Source organism: Peromyscus maniculatus, chromosome 12 (genome assembly GCF_049852395.1).
Source record: "Peromyscus maniculatus bairdii isolate BWxNUB_F1_BW_parent chromosome 12, HU_Pman_BW_mat_3.1, whole genome shotgun sequence".
NCBI lineage: Eukaryota > Metazoa > Chordata > Mammalia > Rodentia > Cricetidae > Peromyscus > Peromyscus maniculatus.
The window spans coordinates 83415649-83438246 of record NC_134863.1 but is presented as its reverse complement, the minus strand read 5'-3'; the positions used below and the strand labels follow the sequence as shown (position 1 = coordinate 83438246).

The 22598-nt window shown below is 50.3% G+C and overlaps 1 protein-coding gene across 8 annotated transcripts in view; it reads right to left on the bottom strand.

The window, feature by feature from the left end:
* Nucleotides 1-12616: 12616 nt before the first annotated feature.
* The window catches only part of Dop1b (DOP1 leucine zipper like protein B), a 119296-nt gene continuing 109314 nt past the window's right edge, over nt 12617-22598 (bottom strand). For 5 of the 8 annotated variants that reach the window (XR_013043884.1, XR_013043886.1, XM_042259573.2 and 2 more), the window contains 9 exons: nt 22154-22263; nt 21904-22050; nt 20364-20425; nt 18814-18942; nt 16641-16777; nt 16066-16121; nt 15332-15490; nt 13774-13903; nt 12617-13103 (listed from right to left, as the gene is read on the bottom strand). Coding sequence is in view for 3 of the 8 variants with exons in the window: in XM_042259573.2 (XP_042115507.1) it covers nt 12852-13103; nt 13774-13903; nt 15332-15490; nt 16066-16121; nt 16641-16777; nt 18814-18942; nt 20364-20425; nt 21904-22050; nt 22154-22263 (1182 nt within the window). In the remaining 5 variants the exon portion in view is untranslated. The remainder of the gene's footprint in view (nt 13104-13773; nt 13904-15331; nt 15491-16065; nt 16122-16640; nt 16778-18813; nt 18943-20363; nt 20426-21903; nt 22051-22153; nt 22264-22598) is intronic. The other 3 variants (XR_013043883.1, XR_013043885.1, XR_013043887.1) reach the window with 1 other exon arrangement.

The following is a 22598-nucleotide window of genomic DNA, read 5'->3' as shown; positions in this document are numbered from 1 at the left end:
CCAATCAGTGTTTTATTTATTGACCAATCAGATCATTTGACATACAGACCGTCCCACAGCAGTTTACAATAAGCACATTGGTCCCTCTCCCAGTGTCACTGGCTCCCCCCCCATCTCTTTTATTGGTCTTTATATTTATAGGAAGGTTGAGAACCGCTGTTCTACAGAGTCACAGTTATTGCAAACCTTGTGAGAAATCTCTAATAACTGTGACCTATTTTTACCCTCAAACCCTTCCAACTTGTGAAGCTTTTTCTACTACCTGGTGCTGACCATGTAACAAAATCAGTATCCATTGCTTGCTGTTTTTTTAGAATATTTGGGTCTACTGGGGTCAAGAGCAAGCAGGCCTCCTCCAGGAAGCCAGGGACAGTTCTTGGGGCTCTTGCATTTCCTTGCTCACCTTAGACACATTACTGAGTGTCCTAGCAGCTGCTTTTAGTCCTCCTAAAAGGGCCCTGTTGAAACTATCCAGAGTTTCCCGACCTCAGTCAGTGTTGGGGTCCCAGTCAGGTCAGGAAGAAGGGAACATCTGCTTTATTCAGGTGGCACTGTCCTCAAGCAATCCCCCACCCTGAGGGAGGGCTGCTTTCTTACCCTCTTCATGTCTGAGGTGATGAGGTGGCCAGGAGCTGTTGACAGTCAGCCCAGTTCAGCTGGTGGGTGTAGAAGACAGCAGTCTCCAGAGGCTAATGAAAGCCTGAGGTTTTTGGAGAATGGTGGGTTCTGAGTTTTCTCATTGTACAGATCCTTGGTAGAAAGGCATACATAAACCATGCAAGGTGGAGAGTGGGAACTTTCAGGTCTTGGGTTCCCAGAGGTGCCTCCCATAAGGGAAGGATGGAGGCTGCCTCTGCCTCTGCCTCAGGGAAATTCCTTCTGAAGTCCTCATAGCCAGAGCCACTCTCTGTGGCGGGAAGAGGGGGCCTGAGGTAGAAGAGACCACCCACCCACTGCTACCACCAGTGCAGGGGAACTATTTTCCCTTTCTTGTACACGCTCCCCTAGACAAGAGGAGAGAATGGTGATGCTTCTGCTCTCGGGACCAGAGAGGGACCAGAGGAGGTGTAGGGAAAAGGGGATAGCTAGAGAAACCCACCCTGACCCAGAACCAGGACAAGAAACACAGCCTGGATCTGGGACCTGAGCCAGAGAAAGAAACACTCTGTCCCCAAACCCAAGGAAACATGCCCTGACTCTAAAACCAGTTCCAAAGAAACACTTTGTCCCTAGAATCAGAGTCAGTGAAAGAAATGTGCCCTGGCCTTACAATTAGAGCAAAAAAGCTAAGAAAGGCCAGTGAAAGAAACACAGTTTGGCTTTGAGATCAGGGCCATCTCTGCCCCTAATCCACAAAGCTAACCAATCCCTGAGCAGAAAAAACTAACCAATCCCTGAGCAGGAAAATCTAACCAATCCTTGGACAGAAAAATCTTCTCCCTGGAGAAACTCCGCCCACAAGAAACCCTATATAAACCACCTGCCTGTTCAGTTGTTGGCTGTTCTTTCCCACCCTGGTAGAGGTAGCCACTCTCCTGGACTCCTTCCCAAAATAAATCTCTTTCTCAAAAGACTTTTGGGTGCGAAGATCTTCATTCACTGGTGCAGAGAAGAACCTTGCTGAGACGTCCCTTAAGGAACTAAGCAGAAAAACCCTTGCAGAGATGTTCCCTTAGGAGGTCGTGCAAGGCAGAGCTGAACAGAAGAACCTTGCTGAGATGCCCCTTAGAGGACTGAGAGCTAGGTGGTACAGAAAAAGTAACAACTTTTTGCTGGAGCCAGAGGAGATTGCTACATTTCTGCAGGGGTTTCCCCTTTAGCAGAGTGAAGCAAAAGAAGCAACATCTTGGGCCAGAGAAGAAGCAGAGCTCTGCCTGCCCCTTAAGTGGGGGCTGAGCAAAAGCTCAGCTGTAGCAACTCTCCAGGAGAGGAGCAGGATTACTATATCCTGCAGGGAGACCATCCCCTACCACACCAAGTATAGCCTGACTCCCAAACAGTCAGGATACCTCTCCCTCCAGAGCTGAGCTGTCTCATTGCGGCTCCAGCTGTCAGAGCTGTCCTAGCAGCTCCAGGTGTCTGGGATACTTTTCCTCTAGGGCTAAACTGTCCCATCGTAGCTCCCATTGCCAGGGCTGTCCTAGAAGCCACCTGACTCCCGAACAAACAGGATGCCTTTTCCCCAGAGTTGCAACACACTCACCTACGGGAGGTGCTCCCAGAGTTGAGAGCACCATTCTGGGGAGCAGAGCGAGGACACGGACTGAGACAGAAGGTGACAAGCAGTCAGAGCCAGGGTGGGCATGCTGGGGAGAGTTTCTAGGTGATGTCGGAAGGGAGGGGGCTGAGCTATAAGAGACTAACCCCCAACACACACACTGGCAGGGCAAGAGGCACCTACTTTCTCCTCCCTGGTGTGTCCAGGGGCTACAGTGAGACATACGGAGGGAATGTCAATTTCCTCCCACAGGGCTGAGAGAACAGGTGGAGGTTTTCGGCTTCTCTGGGTAACTGGGTAAGGATTTGGTCACAAACAAGGCAGCATAGGTCTTGAGTCAGGGAGGTGGGTCTTGCCCAGAGAGAGCCAGTGCTCAGTATATCCACCCTAGTCTGTAGACTCCTCCCAGACGTGTTTCAGCATGCACCTCAACGGTGTCTTGGTACTGCTCACTCCCCCTTCCATTTTAGATCTGTTTCTCCAACCAACAGACGTGACAGAGACACACAGACTGACAACAATAAAGACAACCATGGGTGACTACCACTGACTGAAACAGGGTGATCCAGTGACGTCCCATGCAGATCCCAGGCAGGAATTAGGGTTTTGTCCTGTCCAATGCAGAAGATACCATAAGCAGACTTCCCTTCAGAGGGGACAATCCAGGTGACTTTCTGTAGTTTCTTGTTTAGGGTGAAGGCATTAGGAACCTCTGTCTATAGGAGCAGAGATAAGAGAAGTCCCTGGGGTCCTGGAATGTCTCAGAATGCACACTACCTGGGAACTATATATTCCCTAAATGTTGGCAACCCAGGGGATCCAAGACCCCTGGCATCCTGATGTTTCAGTCTCTGGAATCTTGCCGGCATCTCTAAAATGCTGTGAGGTAAGTCCACCAGAGAACACACAGAGACACTCTGAAAGCTGAATAGAAAGTCTGTAATTGCTGCCCAGCATCTACACAGGGAACTTGCCCAAATAATGCATCCCCTTTGTGTGGTTGACCCACATCGGTTAGTAAGAACAGTTAACAAGAAGCAGAACTACAGCCAGGTGGTGGTGGTGCACACCTTTAATCCCAGCACTTGGGAAGCAGAGGCAGGTGAATTTCTGTGAGTTCGAGGCCAGCCTGGTCTACAGAGCAAGATCCAGGATAGCCAAAGCTACACAGAGAAACCCTGTCTCAAAAAGAAACAAAAACAAACAGCAAACAAACAAACAAAAAGAAGGCTTCCCCAATAAATGTGTTCCAGCTCTGCTTTGGGTGAAGGTTTCCCCAGTGCATGTGTAACAGCTCTAAAGGGAAGGGTGTCCTGCTGTAGGGAGCCAAGGAACACCACAAAATCACACCACATAACAAACCTCACACAAGAGATTTATTGGGACGGCAAAGCAGCAGAGGACTGAGCAGAAGACAGGGTTTATATAGGATTTCTTGGGGGAGGGTGCTTTCCAGGGTGACCTGGGATTGGTGGGATTTTTGTCACCTGATCTTGGAGTAGGCTTTGGGATTGGTGGGATTATGAGGTCAGATTCTGTGGCAAACTCAGGGATGGGATTGGTGGGATTTCATGCTCAGGGATTGGTGGAATTCTGTGGCCTGATATTGGGGCAAGCTCAGGGATTGGTGGGATTCTGTGGCCTGATCTTGAGGCAAGCTCAGGGATTGGTGGGATTCTGTTTCTTGGTCCTGGTTTTGGTCTTGCAGGTCAAGTCTGGGTCAGAGTGGTTTTTCTTGACACTTATTACACTAAGGTGTGGGGGCCTGTTACAATTATGTAGATTAGCATCTGTGTGTACACTTTGGAAGCATCTTACTGTGTACATCTGGTTAGTGGTTTATTCTGAGTTAATCTTACATCTAAATGTCACCCACATTGGTGGCTGAGAAGGAATGTAAGACTCAGTGGACTTGATGTTGTCAACTGCCCCCCATACACACTCACCCCCCCCTCCACTACTCAGTGGTGGGGGCAGAAGTTGAGGTTGAAAGAGACAGGGAATCTGACCCACCAGAGGAGAGGAGCAGGACAAACTTGCCTTATTGCCATTGCTCTGGTTCTCTATAAAATTGCTAATGATAAAAAAATAGAGAATAGATGTTCCTCTGACCCAGACTTCCCAGACTGACTCTGGATGAAGCTCAGGTTTGGCTCCTGGTTTGTGTTTATGGGATGGGCAGCGGTGGCTGAGCGGCGTTCGCCAGCTTCTTCTCTAACAGTATTTGTCCTGAATGTTCACTGGTCTCCTTTGTCCCATTGAGCTGTAAAAAGGTACCTGGTGGTGTCTGAGGTAGAGGAAGAAGATGCATCCCCCTCACCCCCCACCCCTATCCTCCATCCCTATCCCCCAACCCCATCCCCAACCCCCCATTCCCATACCCCACCCCCTGGGCTGCCAGGCATGGCATTCTGAGTTCTTTTCATCCACAGAACCTTCCTTTCACTGCAGAAAAGAATATGACAAGCAGTATGAAACAGTCCGAGTTCATGGTACAGATTAAACATAGGAGTTAATACAAAGAGAGGCACTTTGGAAAAGATTAATATATACCCAAGTGTGAGTATGGGCTTCTCAAGGGAGAGTCACATCTTTTATATGGATCCTGTGGCTCCCCCCACCCTGCCCCCCGCCCCCAGACAGAGCGTCTCTGTGTAGTTCTGGCTGTACTGTAGACAGCTCTGGCTCTGGCTCACTCTGTAGACCAGGCTGGTCTCGATCTCACAGAGATCCTCTTGCCTCTGCCTCCCAAGTGCTGGAATTAAAGGTCCACACCATCACTGCCTGGCTACGGATCCTGTGGCTTCCTAAATTCTATTGTCTAAAAAGCATAATTCACAACAAGTTTGAAAAGATTGAGTGAAGCTTAAATCCAAGCATCTGGCCGTGTCTACTTGTTTTCCTCACTAGGAGGTTCCTTTGTAAATGAAATTGTGCCCTGGCTCCCTGGAGTGTGGAGCTTGAGCTATTGGGTCAACAGGCTGAAACTCAAGGTTACAAACATTCTGACCCAAAGCAGAGCCCTGTGAGAAGGGGAACCCAGTGCAGCGGCCAGGAGGCCCAACTACAGCGCAGTAACCTAAACAATTGGGAAGTATGGGGAAGGGCAGCCCAGCCCTCTGGGCTGGAGAAATTTGGGGAGGGGGAGGGGCCTGCAAGCCAGTGGGACCCTGTAGGGGCTGAGGGTGCAAGGGAGAACCTGGAACTAGGTTGGCTTTGATATTTTAAGTAAGCATCTTAGCCTTTTGACCCAGGGTTTGTGACTTAAGACTCTTCATTTGCTATGTTTGAGTTGTCTTTGGGAAAACACACATTCTCTCTGCAGATGATTGGCTGTATCCGTGGTGCTGGAATTTCTTGACAGCAGGGAAGACAACTGAATTCCAGGTTTAATAGCTTCTTCCTGTTCCCCTCCATTTCCTTCCTAGCCTCGGGAAGGCCTCCTCTGTGCTGTGGCCCCAGGACAGGCTGATTTCCAGGAAGTTGTGGCTAGGTGGGGCAGCTCAAGAAACCAGTACTAACCGGCTTTCACTGCCGGCTGCCTCTTTCCTGTTCCTGATTTCTTAACACCAGGCTGACAGTGCGGAGCTCAAGGGAGTCTGAGGGACTTTTGGTTTCGATTCCTGGCCTCAGCTCTGCTGCCTTGGAAATGTTAACAGAACAGGAAGAATCGAAACCGTGCGTGTGAGGTGCTGGGCACCCTGCCCGGTCCCTGCAGCAGGGATCGTTTTATGCGTGTACACACAGTCTTCACTCAGCTGACACCCCTGAAGTTCTTTGTCTCCTAAACTCCGGGCCGTTAGAAGAACACCACGAGTGTTGTCTGTACCTATTACCCTTGGCCAGCACCACCTCTACCAACACACTGCCTACCCCAGTGTGGCGACTCTTTGGGTCAATCTCACTCTTTCTGGGAAGATAACGGAGCCGGGGCAGTGGACTTCGTGGTGGGTACAGACACTCATTCATTGAGGAGAAAGAAAAAACCAAACTGAGGCACAGATGGACAGGAGATTTGGCTCAGTTGGTCGAGTGCTTGCTTAGCCCTGGGTTCGAGCACCCACACTGCAGAGGCTGGACGGCATTGCAAACACCTGTAATCCCAGCATGTAAGAGGCAGGGGCAGGAAGATCAGGAGTTCAAGGTCATCCTCAGGGACAGAGACATTTCGAGATCACCCTGAGATAGATGAGACTCCATATCAAAAAACAAAGACAAGAAACTGAGGCATAGAGTGTCTGCCAGACAAGGACATGGACGTGGAAGCTGCTGTGGAATAATCCCTTTGTACACTGTGAAGATGTGTGGCTCTCATTTGTTTGAGAGCCAGCTGGCCAATAGCTAGGCAGAAAGAGGTTAGGCAGGAGAGCGAGACAGAGAACTTGGGGAAGAAGGGCAGAGTCGCCAGCCAGACACAGAGGGCGCAGGACTTGAGGCAACAAGCCATGAGCCATGTGATATTATGTAAATTAATAGAAATGGGTTAATTTAAGTTGTGAGAGCTAGTCAGTAACAAGCCTTAGCTATCGTCAGAGCATTTATAATTAGTAAGTCTCTGTGTTGTTTATTGTGGAATCGGTGGCCCCGACCAAAAACATCGCCTACAGGAAGCTGAGTCAAACTCAGACAACCTGAGTCCACATGCCGCCACCTACGCCTTCACAACAGCGAAGAGGTACATTCACATCACATTGTGATGCTTTCTTCTTGGGTACCTTGCATAAACCTACTTAGTAAGACCCTAGTTAATAAATGCAGATTGTTATATCTGGTACTTGCAGAAATCAGTAAGATGTTCTAGATACCTGCTAGGTCTCAGGCCCTCTGTATGTCTAGAAATGAGCTCAAGCTAGACTATAGGGTTTCAGCGTTTGGCATGAACTTGTGAAATAGGCTTTTTATCCCCAGGAGTCCCTCCCCTGAGCTACTCAGTCCCTTTGTAAGTCCCCATGCCCAAGCCCTCTGACTACCTTCTCTTTCTCCCTCCTCTCCCTCTCTCACTGCATCTTTTCTCTCTTCCACTCCCCTAGCCCTGGCCATGTACAGTGCTTTTTTTCTCTCTCTCGAGTCTTCCAGATGCCTCTGGATAGTTCCTCTCTCTTATCCACAATAAGAACCCTCCCCCTAATGGAGAGGTCATGTCAATGGTTACTTTGCTGCGCCCCCCTCACATGTAATATCAAGAAGAAAAACGGTGCTTGTCTTAGGGTTTCTGTTGCTGTGATGAAACACCACGATCCAAATATAGAAGAAAGGGTTTACCTGGCTTACACTTCCACATCGCCGCTGTTCATCATCAAAGGAAGTCAGGGCAGGAACTCAAACAGGGCAGGAACCTGGAGGCAGGAGCAGATGCAGAGGCCATGGAGGGGTGCTGCTCACTGGCTTGCTCCCCATGGCTTGCCTAACCTGCTCTTTTTTTTTTTTAACTTTCTTTTTTATTTATTCGTTGTGTCTTTCACATCATGTGTTATGCCCAGATCGCAGGGACCCCTCGAAAGACCACTGTGGAGACCGCATGTGAGTGTTCACAGTGGTGAGAACAGAGAGCCTGAGCCCCGGAGGGCTTTTTCTTCATAGCAGAGATTGGGTGAGATTTCCAAGGTTCAGGACCCTGATTGGCTGACATTTATTTGTCTAAAGGTATCTGGGTAAAAGGGGAATAGGTGTGTGTTAGGCTCAGGGATGATCTTATCTAATCATATCTAAACGTTGGAATGTTTGGAATGTCAGATACTTCCCCTTAGATGCAGGCCCATTCCTGGGTGGTGCCAGGGTGGTGCCAGGGTGGTGTATGACTTTTCCTGGATCCGGGTATTGCCTGCCAGTAAGCCTGTCATGGCAGCTGTGTGGTCAAGCTGTTTTGGGCAACCCCCCACATGCATCCCGATCCCACCCATCTCTGGTCCCCTTACATCCACCCTTGCCCCTGCAACCCCCCCCAAGATAAAACAAAGTAAAATTTAAGGTAGAAAAGGGAGGTAAAAGAAAAAAAAAAAGGAAGAAAGGGGAAAATGTCATCATGGAAGCTGCAGTGTGACACAGTGAGTCACACAGTAAACCCCTTTGTCCGTACATCTTTATATTCAGGCGTTCATTGCAAAGAATCGTTGGTCTGGCTGGAGGCCCCTGGTCTCTGCTGCGCTATCAACACTGGTCCCTCACTGGGACTCTTCCTGGACACCCCGTAGCTGCCCTGTATCCTGGAGGTCCTGCATCCCGGGGTCCACAGGACCACTGCTCCCCCTCCACCCCCCAGAAGATCACAGATGGGGTGGATGTTGGGTTGGGCCAACACTTAACCCTGGTTCTTGGCTTCGGTAGTTACAGTGTTGGTCAGCCCGCCCGCTCTCCCCCATCTTCACCGCCAGGGTGAGCTCTCCTGCACCTCCCTGGCTAGTTCACCCCTTGCAGCGATGAGCAAGGGCGGGGCAGTTCTCCTGTTTTCACACCCCATACCTAGGGCTGGCTCTACTGAATTGCCCAGGACTGGCTGATAAGGGGCAGTTATGACCTCAGGGCCAACTCTCCCATCTGGGGTAGGTTGTATCTCTCCCCAGCCCATGCCACCACATGACAGATGAGGAATGGGGACAGCACTCCCATCTGCCTCAGGCTCAACCTGCTTTCTTCTAAAACCCAGGACCAGTAAGCAGTCCAGGGATGGCACCACTCGCCACGGGCTGGGCCCTCCCCCATCAATCACTTGTTAAGACAATGCCTTGCAGCTGGATCATATGGAGACATTTCCTCTTCTCAGATGACTTTGGCTGGTGTCAAGTTGACACAAAACTACCAGCACAGTGCTAAATTTGTAAATCTCCACATAGACATCAAGAGTTGGAATTCATGGTCTAATAGGAACTGATGACGTAAAGAAGATACTGATTTGTGTTTTTTCCTTTTCTTATACTTAATGTGTGTATACATGTGTGTTTATGTATGTACCCATGTGTGTGCACATGTGTGAGGTCCGATGACAGCTTTTGGGAGTCTGCTGTCTTCCACCTGGGTGTTAGAGAGTAAACTCAAGTCACTGCGCTTGGCGGCGAGCGTCTCCACCAGCTGAGCTATCTCATTGGCCCTGGGTTTTTCTTTTTTTAATGTGTGTAAATGTTTTGCCTGCATGTATATCTGTGCATCCCATGTGTGCAGTGCCCAAGGAGACCAGGGAATGGTGTCAGATCCCTTGGAACTGGCGTCACAACCATTTGTGAGCCTCCATGTGTGTGTTGGGAATTGAACCTAGGTCCTCTGCAGGAGCAGTGTCTTAGTTAGGGTTTTTCTTGCTGTGAAGAGACACCATGACCACAGCAACTGTTATGAAGAAAACATTTAGTTGGGGTGGCTCTCTTACAGTTTCAGAGGTTCAGCCCATTATCCTCATGATGGGGAGCCTGGTGGCCTGCAGTCAGACGTGGTGCTGGAGGAGCTGAGAGGGCTACGTCTTATAGACAACAGGAAGTCGACTGTCAGAGTGAAGCTTGAGAAAGACCTCAAAGCCCGCCCCACAGTGACACACTTCCTCCCACAAGGCCTCACCTCCTACTAATGCCCCACTCCCTTTGGGGGCCAGGTTCTTCCAAACCACCACAGGCAGCCAGTGCTCTTCACTGCTCAGCTGTCTCTCCTGCCCCTCCCAGTTTTCTCGGGCATTCTGCCTCGGCCTCACAAATGCCGGGGTGTACGGGTAAGTCACCAGGTCAGTTGGTTTTCCCCCTTTTCCTCCGAGACAAGGTCTTGCTGTAGCCAAAGCCGGTCTGAAACTCTGGACACAGCTCAGGCTGGCAGTGATCCTCCTGCTGTAGACTCCAGTGTGCCGGGATGACAGGCGTGAACTCCCACCCGTGATTTTTGTCCTATGTTTTGACTGAGACGTGACAATGATTATTAGGCAGGGTGTGGCTACTTCCTCATGCTGTGAATTGTTTGCACCTACGAGTACAAGCAAGTGTGAGTCACAGAACTTCCAAGTACGAGCAAGTGTGAGTCACAGAACTTCCAAGTACAAGCAAGTGTGAGTCACAGAACTTCCAAGTACAAGTAAGTGTGAGTCACAGAACTTACAAGTACAAGCAAGTGTGAGTCACAGAACTTCCAAGGGAGCAAGTGTGAGTCACAGAACTTCCAAGGTTACACGGATAGACTTTCGTGACTTTAAGCACATTCCCTTGACCACCATGCCCATGTAACTTCCAACAGGTATTTGTGTGACTACCCACACACCTAGATGTATTTTTAAAATATACGTTCCAGCCCTTGTTTAGGCAGACCAGGTCCTGTGAGCCCCCGTGCTGTGTTGAGACCTGGGATATAAATTGCTTTTCTGTTGTACAAGGTGTGAAATGCTGAGAGAGGGTTAAGAGGGCTCAGTGGGTAAAGCACTTCCTGCCAAGCCTGAGGTCGGGAGTTCAATGCCAAGAACCTACAAGATAAACCAGAACTGACTTTCACAAGTGACCTCTAACTGCCCCCCCATTAGAATTAACAAAACAAAACAAAACAAAAACAAAACAAAAAACAACTCGCACTTCAAAAACAACACAAACAAAGAGAACAGTAGTAATCAAATTCAGAACTCCCAGCATAGTGTAGTGGGCGTAGGCTCCGAGAGCGCGTGCCTCACGAGGCCTGGAGAGTAGAGTACACAGTGCTCTTGCCTAAAAAGTGTCGCCAAGCAGGCAGGTGTGGAAGGCCCATGGCACTCCCTGGCAGAGTTAGACGTGGCTCCAAGCCAGGACGTAAGTAGGGGAGCTGGCAGGAGACAGTGAGGCTCGGGAGGGTGAGAGCCGATGCCGCCAAGCCCAAGGGATCATTTTACTGCACAGCAGCGTCAGCAGAGCGGTAAGGAGATCCCGGGGAGGAGAAAGCAAAGGGAAGAGGCCGGAGATCAGCAGTCCCGACTGCTCCAGGCTGTCAGGGCAAGACTTGAAGAGTACCAGAGGTGGCACTAGCTAGGGTCACGGCTGTGGGGGTCTGCAAACCACACGCTTCTTATGGACAGTGCAAGTGTGCATTTAACAAGCCCAAAGAGATCCATCTACCTAAGTGCTCCAACAGGCTAGTATTGCTGTTGAGAGCAGGTCTCGGTATCCAGGCCGGCCTTGAACTTGCTATGGAACGGAGGACGAGGAGCCTCTGATCCTCACGCCCCTGGTGCTGCAATTACAGGTTGCAGTGACCTTCTCTGTGGATGCCAGGCGAGCGCTCTACCAGCACAGCTACATCTCCAGCCCTGGGCTATTACTGGTTTTGAAGAGCCCAGGAATATGGAAAAAAAATTGTATGCTTGTAGCCTTTACGCGTATTTCTGAATGTACTAGGACTGATAGCTGCTTCACCCCTTGCCCTGCATTCTCCCAGTTAGGGGGAAGGCAATTTAAATGACCCCTCGACTATGTAAACATTTTAAACTCACACCCTCTAATCAGTAGCAGTAAATCCTGGATCCACCTCCATCTCAGAGGAGCCTGGAGAGTGCTAGTTCAAGACACCGGGACGCCCGAAATGGCATAAACCCCCAAATGTACTCTCTGCGAGGTGCCTAACCTGTGGCTATAAAAAGGAGCTTGCAGCCCTTCCTCGGGGCTACAGAGTCAAATCGTTCTCTGCAGCTCTGACTAGTAGAATCTCTTCCAGAGCTGATTTTGAATAAACGTTGCTTCTGGTTTTTAGACTTCGGTGTTCTGCTCCCTGTTGTTTGCACAATTCCAGGACCCTACAGTTTTAATTTTTTTTTTATACCCCAACCAAAGATCCCCCACTCCACCCACCCCTCCTCTGTTTCTCTTCAGGTACAGGTGGGTCTCCTGTGGCTATCAGCCCGCCATAGTATATCGAGCTGCAGTGAGACCAGGCTCCTCTTCTTCTGGTAAGGCTGGGTGAGACAATCTGGCAGGAGGAAAGGATCCTCAGAGCAGGCAAGAGTCAGAGACAGCCCCTGCCCCCACTGTCAAGAGTCCCACAAGAAGACCAAGTCACACAACTGGAACATATATGTAGAAGGCCCCGTCATTTTTTTTTTAAAGTTTCAAACTGCAGTACCAAAGTAAGTGCTTTCAAGGTGACTGTGTGAAATGTTAAAATTATACTTTTGATAACCATTAAGAAAAAAACAAAACCCAAACACCCTTTAACTCCTTTAAATAAAATTAAGTGTGTCTATGTGTGTGTGTGTGCGTGTGCGTGTGTATGCGTATGCGTGTGCGCGTGTGATGTATGGAGGTCAGAGGACAATTTGGGGGGAATCATTCTCTTGTCAGCCATCTGTGGTCCCGAGGACTTCACCTGCTGTCACCCTGCCAGCCTAACAACTTGCTAAAAGTGTTAGAGAAACAACAGAGAACAGACCTATGTATTTGCTTCAATAAAGACGAGGACTTTCTCATGACAATCGTGTGTGGTTAGATTATATATTAATTTTATTTCCATTACATAAAGTGAGGAAGAAACAGAGAGACTGGAATATATTACAAGGCATTTAAGGGAGGCGTGTTTGGCGGCTGGACAGAAAATACCTGACTGGACTTTCAGGGCTGTGGCAGAGTTCATTCAAATCCTCAGCTCCCTTCTTCACAGAATATCCTGTCCTCATCAGGGACAGAGAGAAGCATGAAGAGGCCCTCCTGGGGCGCTAACACTCTGGATGTTCCAGGAAGTCGTGCTCCACACACTCCTCCAGCTGCTGTAAGACCCTTGGGCTCTCCGTGACAGGGAACTCCGGCACAGAGCTTCCCGGAGCATCGGAGGGCAGTTGGCTTTGGGTTTTGAAAGCACAGTTTAACGTCTTGAAGAACGGCATCAGTTGCCTGACGCTGGATACGGAATGTTGGCGCAGAAGGGGAAACTCACTCTCCCTGGTGATCTCATCAGAGCTGCCAATTTCCTGCAGAGAGACCCAGAGCCAGGGAAGTGACCTTGGCTATCGCTGAGATGCCTGTGCACACCTGCGGCAGGCTGTTGGCTCATGGCCGGTGCTAATATAGAGGTGGGGCCTCCCATTCTGATCTTTCATTCTTTCTGTCGGGTGTCGGCCCAAACCCAGTGCAACGCCAGGATCCTGCCATTCCTCCTAGCAGGCTCCTCCTCTTCTTAGACTCAAAACCATAGAGCAAGTCGGGAAGAAAATCGACTTCTACATCACCGGTACCCAGGAAGCTTTATTTCCCCGCAAGAAAATGAGGGATGGAACTTATAACCATCCCAAGCTTTAAAACTAAGAGAGGAGGCTTCGAAGTTCTTAAAAATCAAGAGACACTAAGGCCTCTGTCACTGCTTAGTCTGGACGCCTCGCTGGGATCCTTTTTTGTTCTTTTCTGAGGCAGCGTCATTTATAGCCCAGGCTGATCTTGAACTCACTATGTGCCAAGGATGACCCCCAACTCCTGATCCTTCTAGCTCTACTTGCCAAGTGCTGGGATCACTGGTATGCACCACTCACCCTGTTTACACAGTGCCGCGCTGGAACCCAGGGCACTGTGTGTGCCAGGCAAGCACTCTGCAACTGAGCTCCGGCTCCGGCCTGTGAATGTGTCTTCTGAAAGGAAAGCACTTACCCCGTATTTTGACTTTAGAAGTTCTAGAATCCTGACAGTGTGAGGTCTGCATTCTTGGTGATTCTCTTCTAGCTCTGACAGGAAGGCAGGGTGCTCAGTGTCCACTTCTGGAACAAACGCCCACCTATAACTGCAGGGCACAAACAAGGCCAGGTATGCTGAAGCAGAGCTCATGGAAACGGTCTACAGTAGTTCGAGTGAAATAATTTACATCCCACGACTCAGGGGCTTAATATTTTCATAGACTACATTGTATAGCAATGCACACAATTGATTTCTGTTCTATTAGCCCAAGAAGAAATCCTGTCTCCCTCACCATTATTGCTCAGTCTCTAGGACGAAGACCTAGGCAACCCACTAACCTATTTCTAACTGTAGATTTCTCATCTGGACCTGAGGAGTGGAATCAGACATGCTCCTGGGGGAGTGAGGGGGGGCAGCCTCTGTCACGGGTGTATTCTCAAGTGTCAGCCATGGTGGAGCAGACATTAGCATCTCCTTGCTTTTTATTGCTGACTGATGTCTCATTACATGGACAGACCACATCTGTCTGTCCATCTGTTGCTGATGGACACACAGGCTGTCTCCAGCTTTTGGAGACCATACATAATGCCATTGTTCACAGTGTCCATGGGAATGCTCTTCTTTCCGTGGCCTCTTGTCTTAGTCTCACAGTTAAACGGAACAGCAGTGAGGTTTCCTCAGATCCGAGGTGGCCATGCACAGCCCTCTACAGACACCACACAGAGCAGAGTGTGGCCACCGCTTGGCCTCTGTGGGCAGGCACCTCCCACTCAAGCCTATGGTTTCTGTTAGGTTCCCTTGATGCTGTAACGAGTACTGATCTGTCCACCAGCTGGGGACCAGTGCAGTTCCACTGCCGTAAAACTGTGCCCACCACCCCACATCTGTGCCCCCCGGCAGCCACTGCTCTTCTCCCTTGTTCCTAGGGTGGTGTACTTTCTAGAATATCACACAAACGGAATGATGCAGTGTGTGGCCTTTCCAGCCTGGCTTCTTTCATTTGATAATAGTGAAGAGAATGCACACGTGTTTTTACCCATGACTCCTCTCTTCCTGGGGGGAAGCTAGAGAGCAGTAGCCTCTGGGGCCAGGCATGAAACTCAAAGCAGGAACAGCTGTGTTAAGCCTGGGGAAGTGCGTGCCAAAGAGGCCAAGTGACCCGGAGAGGCCGCGCTCCAAACAGAGCCTCCACATCTAACTGCAAAAGACAACTGGAGCTATACAAATGCAGGGAGGATCAGCAGCGGTGGCCCGGTTCAGAAGCATTCGGTAGCGAGAGCCACCTCAGCAGACATAAAAATACTCATCGGTCACGGGGCCACATTTGCAAGCCTGCCCGTGAGTGGTGAGTGAGCCAAGTCATGAAAGCACAGCTGTTGGGGGAAATCTGAAACCTGGGCTGTAGTCGGCTCACAAGCTGCTGGGGTGCTGCGGCTTCTCACTCACTCACTGCACATGAAAGGAAAGTGCAGTGCTGCGCGGCAGGCAGGGAAAGCCACCGACTTCAGAGGGGGTGTGGTCTCCTCTGACTTACATCTGAAACAATGGCATCTTGTCAGGTGGGAAGGAGAGCGCCGTGTCCAGGAATTTGCAAGCAGAGAGGTACATGATGAGATCACTGGGGGACACAGCCCCGCCCGAAGGCCCGTTCCCATCGGCAACTGGGACTTTTATTCTGTTTTTGTTGCTGTTTCTACAAATTCCAAAAGAAACGTTCATTATACACTCATCCACATCGTCTGCTCTTCATTCACTTGGGAAAAGTCCTTAGACACATTTCCCTGGAAATAGATCTTCCGACTATGGGCTCAGTGATACATGCTGGTTGGGGCTGTATGGCGGGAGCACTCACTCAAGGTCACCTTCAGTTACAGAGTCAGTCTCAAGACAACGGACCATATAGGAGACCCTGTCTGAAAAACAGGAGGCAGCCAGAGAGTCGGCTCAGCAGTTCAGAGCCCTTGCTGCTCCTCCAGAGGACCCCACTTCAATTCCCAGCACCCACACTGGGAAGCTCACCGCTGCCTTTACCTCCAGTTCCGGGGGATCTGACACCCTCTACCAGCCTCCTCAGACGTTTCATGGACATGGTGCATACACACACAAAGGCACACATGTGCATATGCAAAATAAATGCATCTTGAATAGAGAGGGGGAGAAGTCTTCACGCTAGCTAGCCCCATCACCAGGACTCCCAGAAGACGGTAGGTGGTGTGATGGCCTGCACTGTCACCTCCCAGCATGCAGTGCGGAGCTCCCATGGCTTACCTCAACGACTCATCTTCCTCTTTCAGATCTTCTTCAAGTTGTATGAATGTCTGGATCTTAGGAAGAAAATGTATATTTAAGTCGCTATGTGAGAGAGATCCCATTTACCTAAATGTATCTAGCTATAAAAAACCAGCAGGCAGGGCATGGGGACACACATCTTTAATCCCAGCACTTGGGAGGCAGAGGCAGGTAGGTCTCTAAGTTTGAGGCCCAGCCTGGTCTACAGAGTGAGTACCAGGACAGCCAGGGCTACACAGAGAAACCCTGTCTCCGAACCAAAGCAAACTAAAACAAAAACCTGGCAGATGGAGCCCAGGTAGAGCCTAGAGAGCAGGGAGGCCCTGGGGTGGATCACCACAAACCAACAAAGAGGAAAACTAGCAAATAATATCATAGTGTGTGTAGGTCACAGAATAAAACATTTTCTGTTCAGCTGAGAGGTAACTATGTGCTATCAACACGATTACAAACACCTCTTAGAGAAGCCAGGCGCCCACAGAGTGGATATTGCCCAACAACAGAAAGCATTTTAAAAGCGCCATCTTGCCCAAGACGGACACAGATGCACTCACCAGCTCAGAGACCATGATTGGCCACAGTGAGGTCAGATGCTGAGGAGATATTCTTAGCAGCAGAACTCTGAAAAAAAGAAACATCTGAGCAGCGACTGTGGATGTCTGTCCGACTCGGAGGTTGTCTGTCAGGCGCTCTGAGGAAAGAGATTGTAGAGAAGTCATACAAATATGCAGGGTGGGGTTTCTTGTTAGCTAAAAAAGAAGAAGAAAACTGTCACCACTCTGATATTGTGATGACAACCCAGTATAAGTGATGAATCCTATCTGGACATGCAGGCGCACACCTGTAATCCTGGGCAGAGGCAGGAGGACTACCACAATGCAAAGCCAGTCTGCTCTACGCAATGAGTTCTATGCTAGTCAGGGCTATAGAGTGACTTCTACTCCCTGTCTGTGACGAGGGAAAAAAAGGAGGGGTAGGTGGAGGATGCAGCTTAGTTGGTTCAGGCTTGCCTGGTGTGCATGGAGCCTTTGGTCTTCTCCTTAGCACTACATAAACTGGGCGTGGCAGCACACACCTCTCATCCAGAGAGAGTTTGAGGCCAGCCTGGACTATACGAGACTCCTGAGATAGATGGGGAGGCAAAAAGTATGTGTTTGTGCTACAAACACCCAACAGGGTCCTGTGATGTAGCCCAGGTTATCCTCCAACACAGTGAGCCTGGCTCAGCCTTCCAAGTGCTAGGATGTGCCACCACGCATGTCTGTCCCACCTACCCTGGTGACAATCACCCTCTGATCACAGTTGCTGGCTCGAGTCCTCACGCCATGCACCTCACCTCACCCTCATGCGGCAGGTGCATCTGCAGTACTGTATGCAGCCTGTACCGCAGGCCTCCCCATTTTCCCATCACGCTAACGACGCTGTCACTCCCAGCCAGGTGTGTGCTCAGCTCTGCCCTCTGTGCACTATGCCCAGTGATGCCCTTCAGCATGAGAGCCCAGGCCTGGCCCGTCAGGACAGTGGTCACTCCTGAGGAGGCCGCATACCACAGCCAGGAGACTGGGTGATCCCTGAAGCTCTCTCTCGGGCAGGTGTGTACTGTATAACAGCAGCCTCTGCCTCACGGCTCTAACTAGAACACGGCTCCTCCACACTCTTGTCATGTATACTATGTTAAATTAGATCACATGATATAAAACTTCCCATCAGCCCCCACCAAAGCTTATTAAAAGTCTGCTTTTTCCTTTGTTTTGGGGATTTGTCCAGGGGATTTATTCCAAAGAGGCTCCTTCCTCTGCCTGCCCTCAACATCCCTCTCATAGCATGCCCGCCATCTCTCATTTCTCACTCCTTTTAAAAGAGATTTTTTTATTAATTTTAACGCTGTGTATGTGTGTATATTCACACGAGTGTAGGTGCCCAAAGAGGCCAGAAGAGGGCGCCGATACCCTATGGAGCTGGAGTCCCATAGGCAGGTGTCAGCTGCCTAACTTAAGTGCTGGGAGCTGAGCTGGGTCTGTAGAAGAGCAGACTCTTCTCTTGGGTGCCAAGCCTGCTCTCTAGCTGCCACATTGTAGCTGTAAGTTTACACATATGGTGCACACGTGTGGATATGTATGTGGTGTATATATGAGGTTCATACTGTCACACTGCCTGGCTCTCATTCCCCTTCAGTAGAAAGACTTCTCAGAGCTGTTTGCTGGAACTCTGCTCGCCCCTGCTTGAGAAAGGCTGCTTTTTTTTTTTTTTTTTTTTTTTTTTACTTTTTTTGGGACAATACAATGAAGTGATCGCTTACTGAATAATGCAGGCATATATCTACAGACTCATTATATCCAGCTCCACCACAGTGACACAATACAGGAGCCATTCTGTCTCGTAAATAGGAACCTACAGTTAGGTGGTTACTGATGCCTAAGCAAAGCCTGGCTTCTACACACCCTTGCAATTCTTTAGCCCTCTGGGCCTCACCTACATGTCATGGGAGATAGGGAAGAGGAGGAGGATTCAGACTGGAAGGACTGGGGTGCAGCACACCCCTCCCCACAAAGGTGGAGGCTTTAAGGGAATGAGGCCCAGGACGCATGCGGCAAGCAGCCCTGGACTCTGCAGCAGCTCCAGGACTGTGAGCAGGGACGTTTTTGTTCACCGTGAAACCTCCGGCACCGGGTCTTCGGCGGCACAGCTCGGGGCAGCCGAAGGCGGGCGGGCGGGTGGGCGTCTCACCTTGTATCAGGGGAAGGTACAGGTGGTACTGGTCAAGCTCGCCGCTGAAGACAGCAAAGGCCTGGCGCTTCAGCAGCATGGCCTTCTGCTCCACACTGGAGAAGAGCTTCAAGGAGCTGCTCTGCATGTCTGCAGTGAAAACATCACAGTCAACCCGTGAGAAGATCCTTCGCTCTGTGACGCTGCCCATCCCTTCAAAGGGTCTGGTTCTCCTCTGAGAACGTACGGAAATCAGTCCTGCACACGTTAACAAAACAAAACAAAACACGGCCTATCTCGGCTACAAATGGCGGTGCACATCTATAATCTTATCACCTGAGGGGCTGAAACAGGAGGATTGCCAAGAGTTTGTGGCTAGAGTTGGAGTGGTGATGGTGGCGCTCGCCTTTAGTCCCAGCACCCGGGAGGCAGAGGCAGGGGGATCTCTGTGAGTTCGAGGCCAGCCTGGTCTACAGAATGAGATCCAGGACAGCCAAGGCTGTTACAAAGAGAAACCCTATCACACAAAAAAACTAAAAAATAAACAAAAGAAGTTTGAACCAGCCTAGACTATGTAATGATAAATTCCAGGATAGTTCTCTAGGCCACAGATCTAGACCCTTTCTCAACAAAACAAAATGCCCAACCCAAAATGATAATACCACCAAACCTAACCCTACCCCCAGGAAAGAAACCAAAACAGTTGCTCTGTGGGCGAAAGGCAAAAGTTTATTCCAAACTGCCAAGACTGTCTCCCGCGAAAGCAAGAAGGAGCAGGGGGAAGAGTTGGGGGGCAGGGGGTGTGATGACTGACTGAGGGAGCCTAGGGCTAGCGTGGACCCTGACAAGTTAGTAAGCACCACAGCCACACGTTAATGGGAGAGCCAGAGGTGAGGAGAACGCTCTCTTTTTAGCAAGCAGGAACTTTCTTCAAGCCCCTGAGGGAATGGGGTTTTTTGTCTAAAGGCTGGACCTTGGAAAAAGGAATTTCTTGGGGGACCAGACACCCCCAAACAAACAATTCATGACGCACTATGTCAGGGAATCAAGAAAGGCCTGGGCTGGGCATGGCAGTGCTGGCCTGTAACATGGGCATTTGGAGGCCAAGGGAGGAGGATTGAGAGTGTGAAGCCGGCCAGGGCTACAGAGTGAGACCTGCCTGAGGCACCAGAGAGCTGCCTGACACACGAGGCTGACTTTAGCTGTCCCACGACAGCTGTCAGGCCCCCCCACAGCCTTCAGCAGCCTCTCTCCTGGAAACTGTGAAACACGGGCAGTCAGGGTCTGCCAACAGCCTGGGCGGCTCACTCAGTCCTCTCCAAGTCTACACACCCACCAGCTGTCACTCGGCACCAAGGAAGCTTTTGTGGAGGGGCATGGTGGAGCACGCCTTTAATCCCAGCGCTGGGGATGCAGAGCTACACAGATCTCTTTGAGTTAAGAACCAAGTTCCAGAACAGCTAGGGTTACACAGAGGGACCACCCCCACCCATCTCAAAAAAAGTGTGACATGGCAAAAGCTGATTATGAGGGTACCAGTCCTGAAGTGTGGCAATTAATTTGAAACTTACTCATTAAATCCTTAAACATTGTTTTCTCATGAGTCAGAAGATGGTCTATAATGGACTTCCAGCTGGATATGAAAAAGAAGGAAAATTAGTTAAATATGCAATTAATGACAATTTGATTAAGAGCATCGAGAAAATAACATGCCTTTCTAAGAGCTATTAAAACTGCTCTGCGGAACTGGAGAGATGGCTCAGCCAGTAACAGCACATGCTCTGAAGCCCAAACCTCAGCAGCTACGGAAAAGCCAGGCCTGGAAGTTCACGTCTGCAGCCCCAGCACTGTGGGCCTGGGGGGGGTGTCCCTGGGGCTTACCAGCTGCTAGCCTTGCTCAAGGTTCAGTGAGAGACCCTGTCTAAAAAAAAAATAAGGTGCACCTGGGGGTGGGGCGGGAGGGGAAGGGAGATGGTGATGGTGGCGGCGGCAGCGGTGGCGCACGCCTTTAATTCCAGCACTCGGGAGCAGAACCAGGAGGATCTCTGTGAGTTCGAGGCCAGCCTGGTCTACAGAGCGAGATCCAGGACAGGCATCAAAACTATAGAGAGAAATCCTGTCTCTCGAAGAAAAAAAAAAAAATGGTGGAGAATGACTGAGGAAGACACCTGAAGTGAACCTCTAGCCCCAATTTGCTTGCGCGCGCGCACACACACACACACACACACACACACACACACACACACACACACACGCGCAACCACATTCACCCAGAAGTGTAGACAGATTTTTCTTTGGGTCCCCAGCTCACAAAAGAAAAAAAACAACAAAAACAAAACCACAACTTGGAGACTTAACCCACATCATTTAATCTATGTTCTTTTATGTGGCTCGGTTACCTTTACTCTGTCCTCTCCAATCTGCTTCCTCTCCATCCGGCTGGCGATTCCACCACCTTCTTCTTCCCAGAGCTCTCTGTCTAGAAGTCCTGCCCACACCTCCTGCCTAGCTACTGGCCATTTAGCTTTTTAGTAAACCAGTCACAGTGACACATCTTCACACAGTGTCATCAAATTTCTTGCAACACACACACACACACACACACACACACACACACACACACACACACACACATGAACTTGGACTGCATGGGCCAGGAAGCCGGGCAGAAATACTGCCAGGGACACCATGGGCTCTACTATCTCATGACTGAGATGGATAGGGGCAGACCGGGCACCCCCAGAACCCCCCACCATGCTCCTTCCGAACAACAGGCTCCTCAATCTAGTGTAGTGCTTCTTTTGATAAAAAGCCACCTCGGTATTTCGAAGGATTTAACATCTTTTCAGCAAACACTAGACGGACGTGAGCACCCATGACAGGGACATCCTAGGGGGTGGCACTATCGGTCTGCTTTCATTTCAGCACTGAGAATCATGCACACCCAAGCACTGAAGACACAGAGCACATGTTTTGAGACAGGGTTTCTCTGTGTAGGGCCCTGGCTGGCCGGAACTCAGAGCCTGCCTCTGCCTCCCCAATGCTGGGATTAAAGCCATGTGCCACCACTGCCTGGTCGGAGCACGCGTTTATGGGACGAGCGTTTCTTACTGAACACAGGAAGTATCCATCTGAAAGAAAGTGGGGTCCAGATACAGTTCCAGCACTTCCTTCTTCCACGCCCGTTTGGTATAGGCATAGCCGCTCAGGGAGCTCAGCAGCTGGGCGCCGGCTCGGAAGCTGGGGGCGTTGTAGGCACTAAGGGAAGAGGAGGGCCAGGGTCAAAGACTGTCCAGGAACACCACTGGGCCCACGTCTCGAAGGACACATCTCCGTGGGGGGGGCGGGACGATGCCGTCACCTGTGATTGCGCAGGTAGGGAAACACGTAGTAGAGCAGACGGGAGATGAGTGGTACGGCCTTCTCTTTCTCGTCACTTCGATACACCATGTCCAGGAGAGAAGCCAGAACCTAAAAGAACGAGGAGGCCGTTGAGAAGACGGGCGTCTGGAGTGGCAATCAAAAGTGCCACACCACAGCCTGATGTCTATTCTAATTTGATCTAGAGTGTCCCCCTATGTGTCAGAGACTTGGTTGCCAGCCTGTGGCACCACTGGGAGAGGCAGAGACCTTAGGAGGTGAGGCCGAGGGGCAGGAGAGAGGTCCCTGGCAGCATGCCCTTGCTTCCTGAAAACCAGGACGCTATGCGCCGCCACACACTCCCACCACGAGGCTGTGCCTCACCACGGCCCGGAGCAACACGACCAACCGCCAGGACTGAAGCCTCTACCTTCTTGAGCCAAACA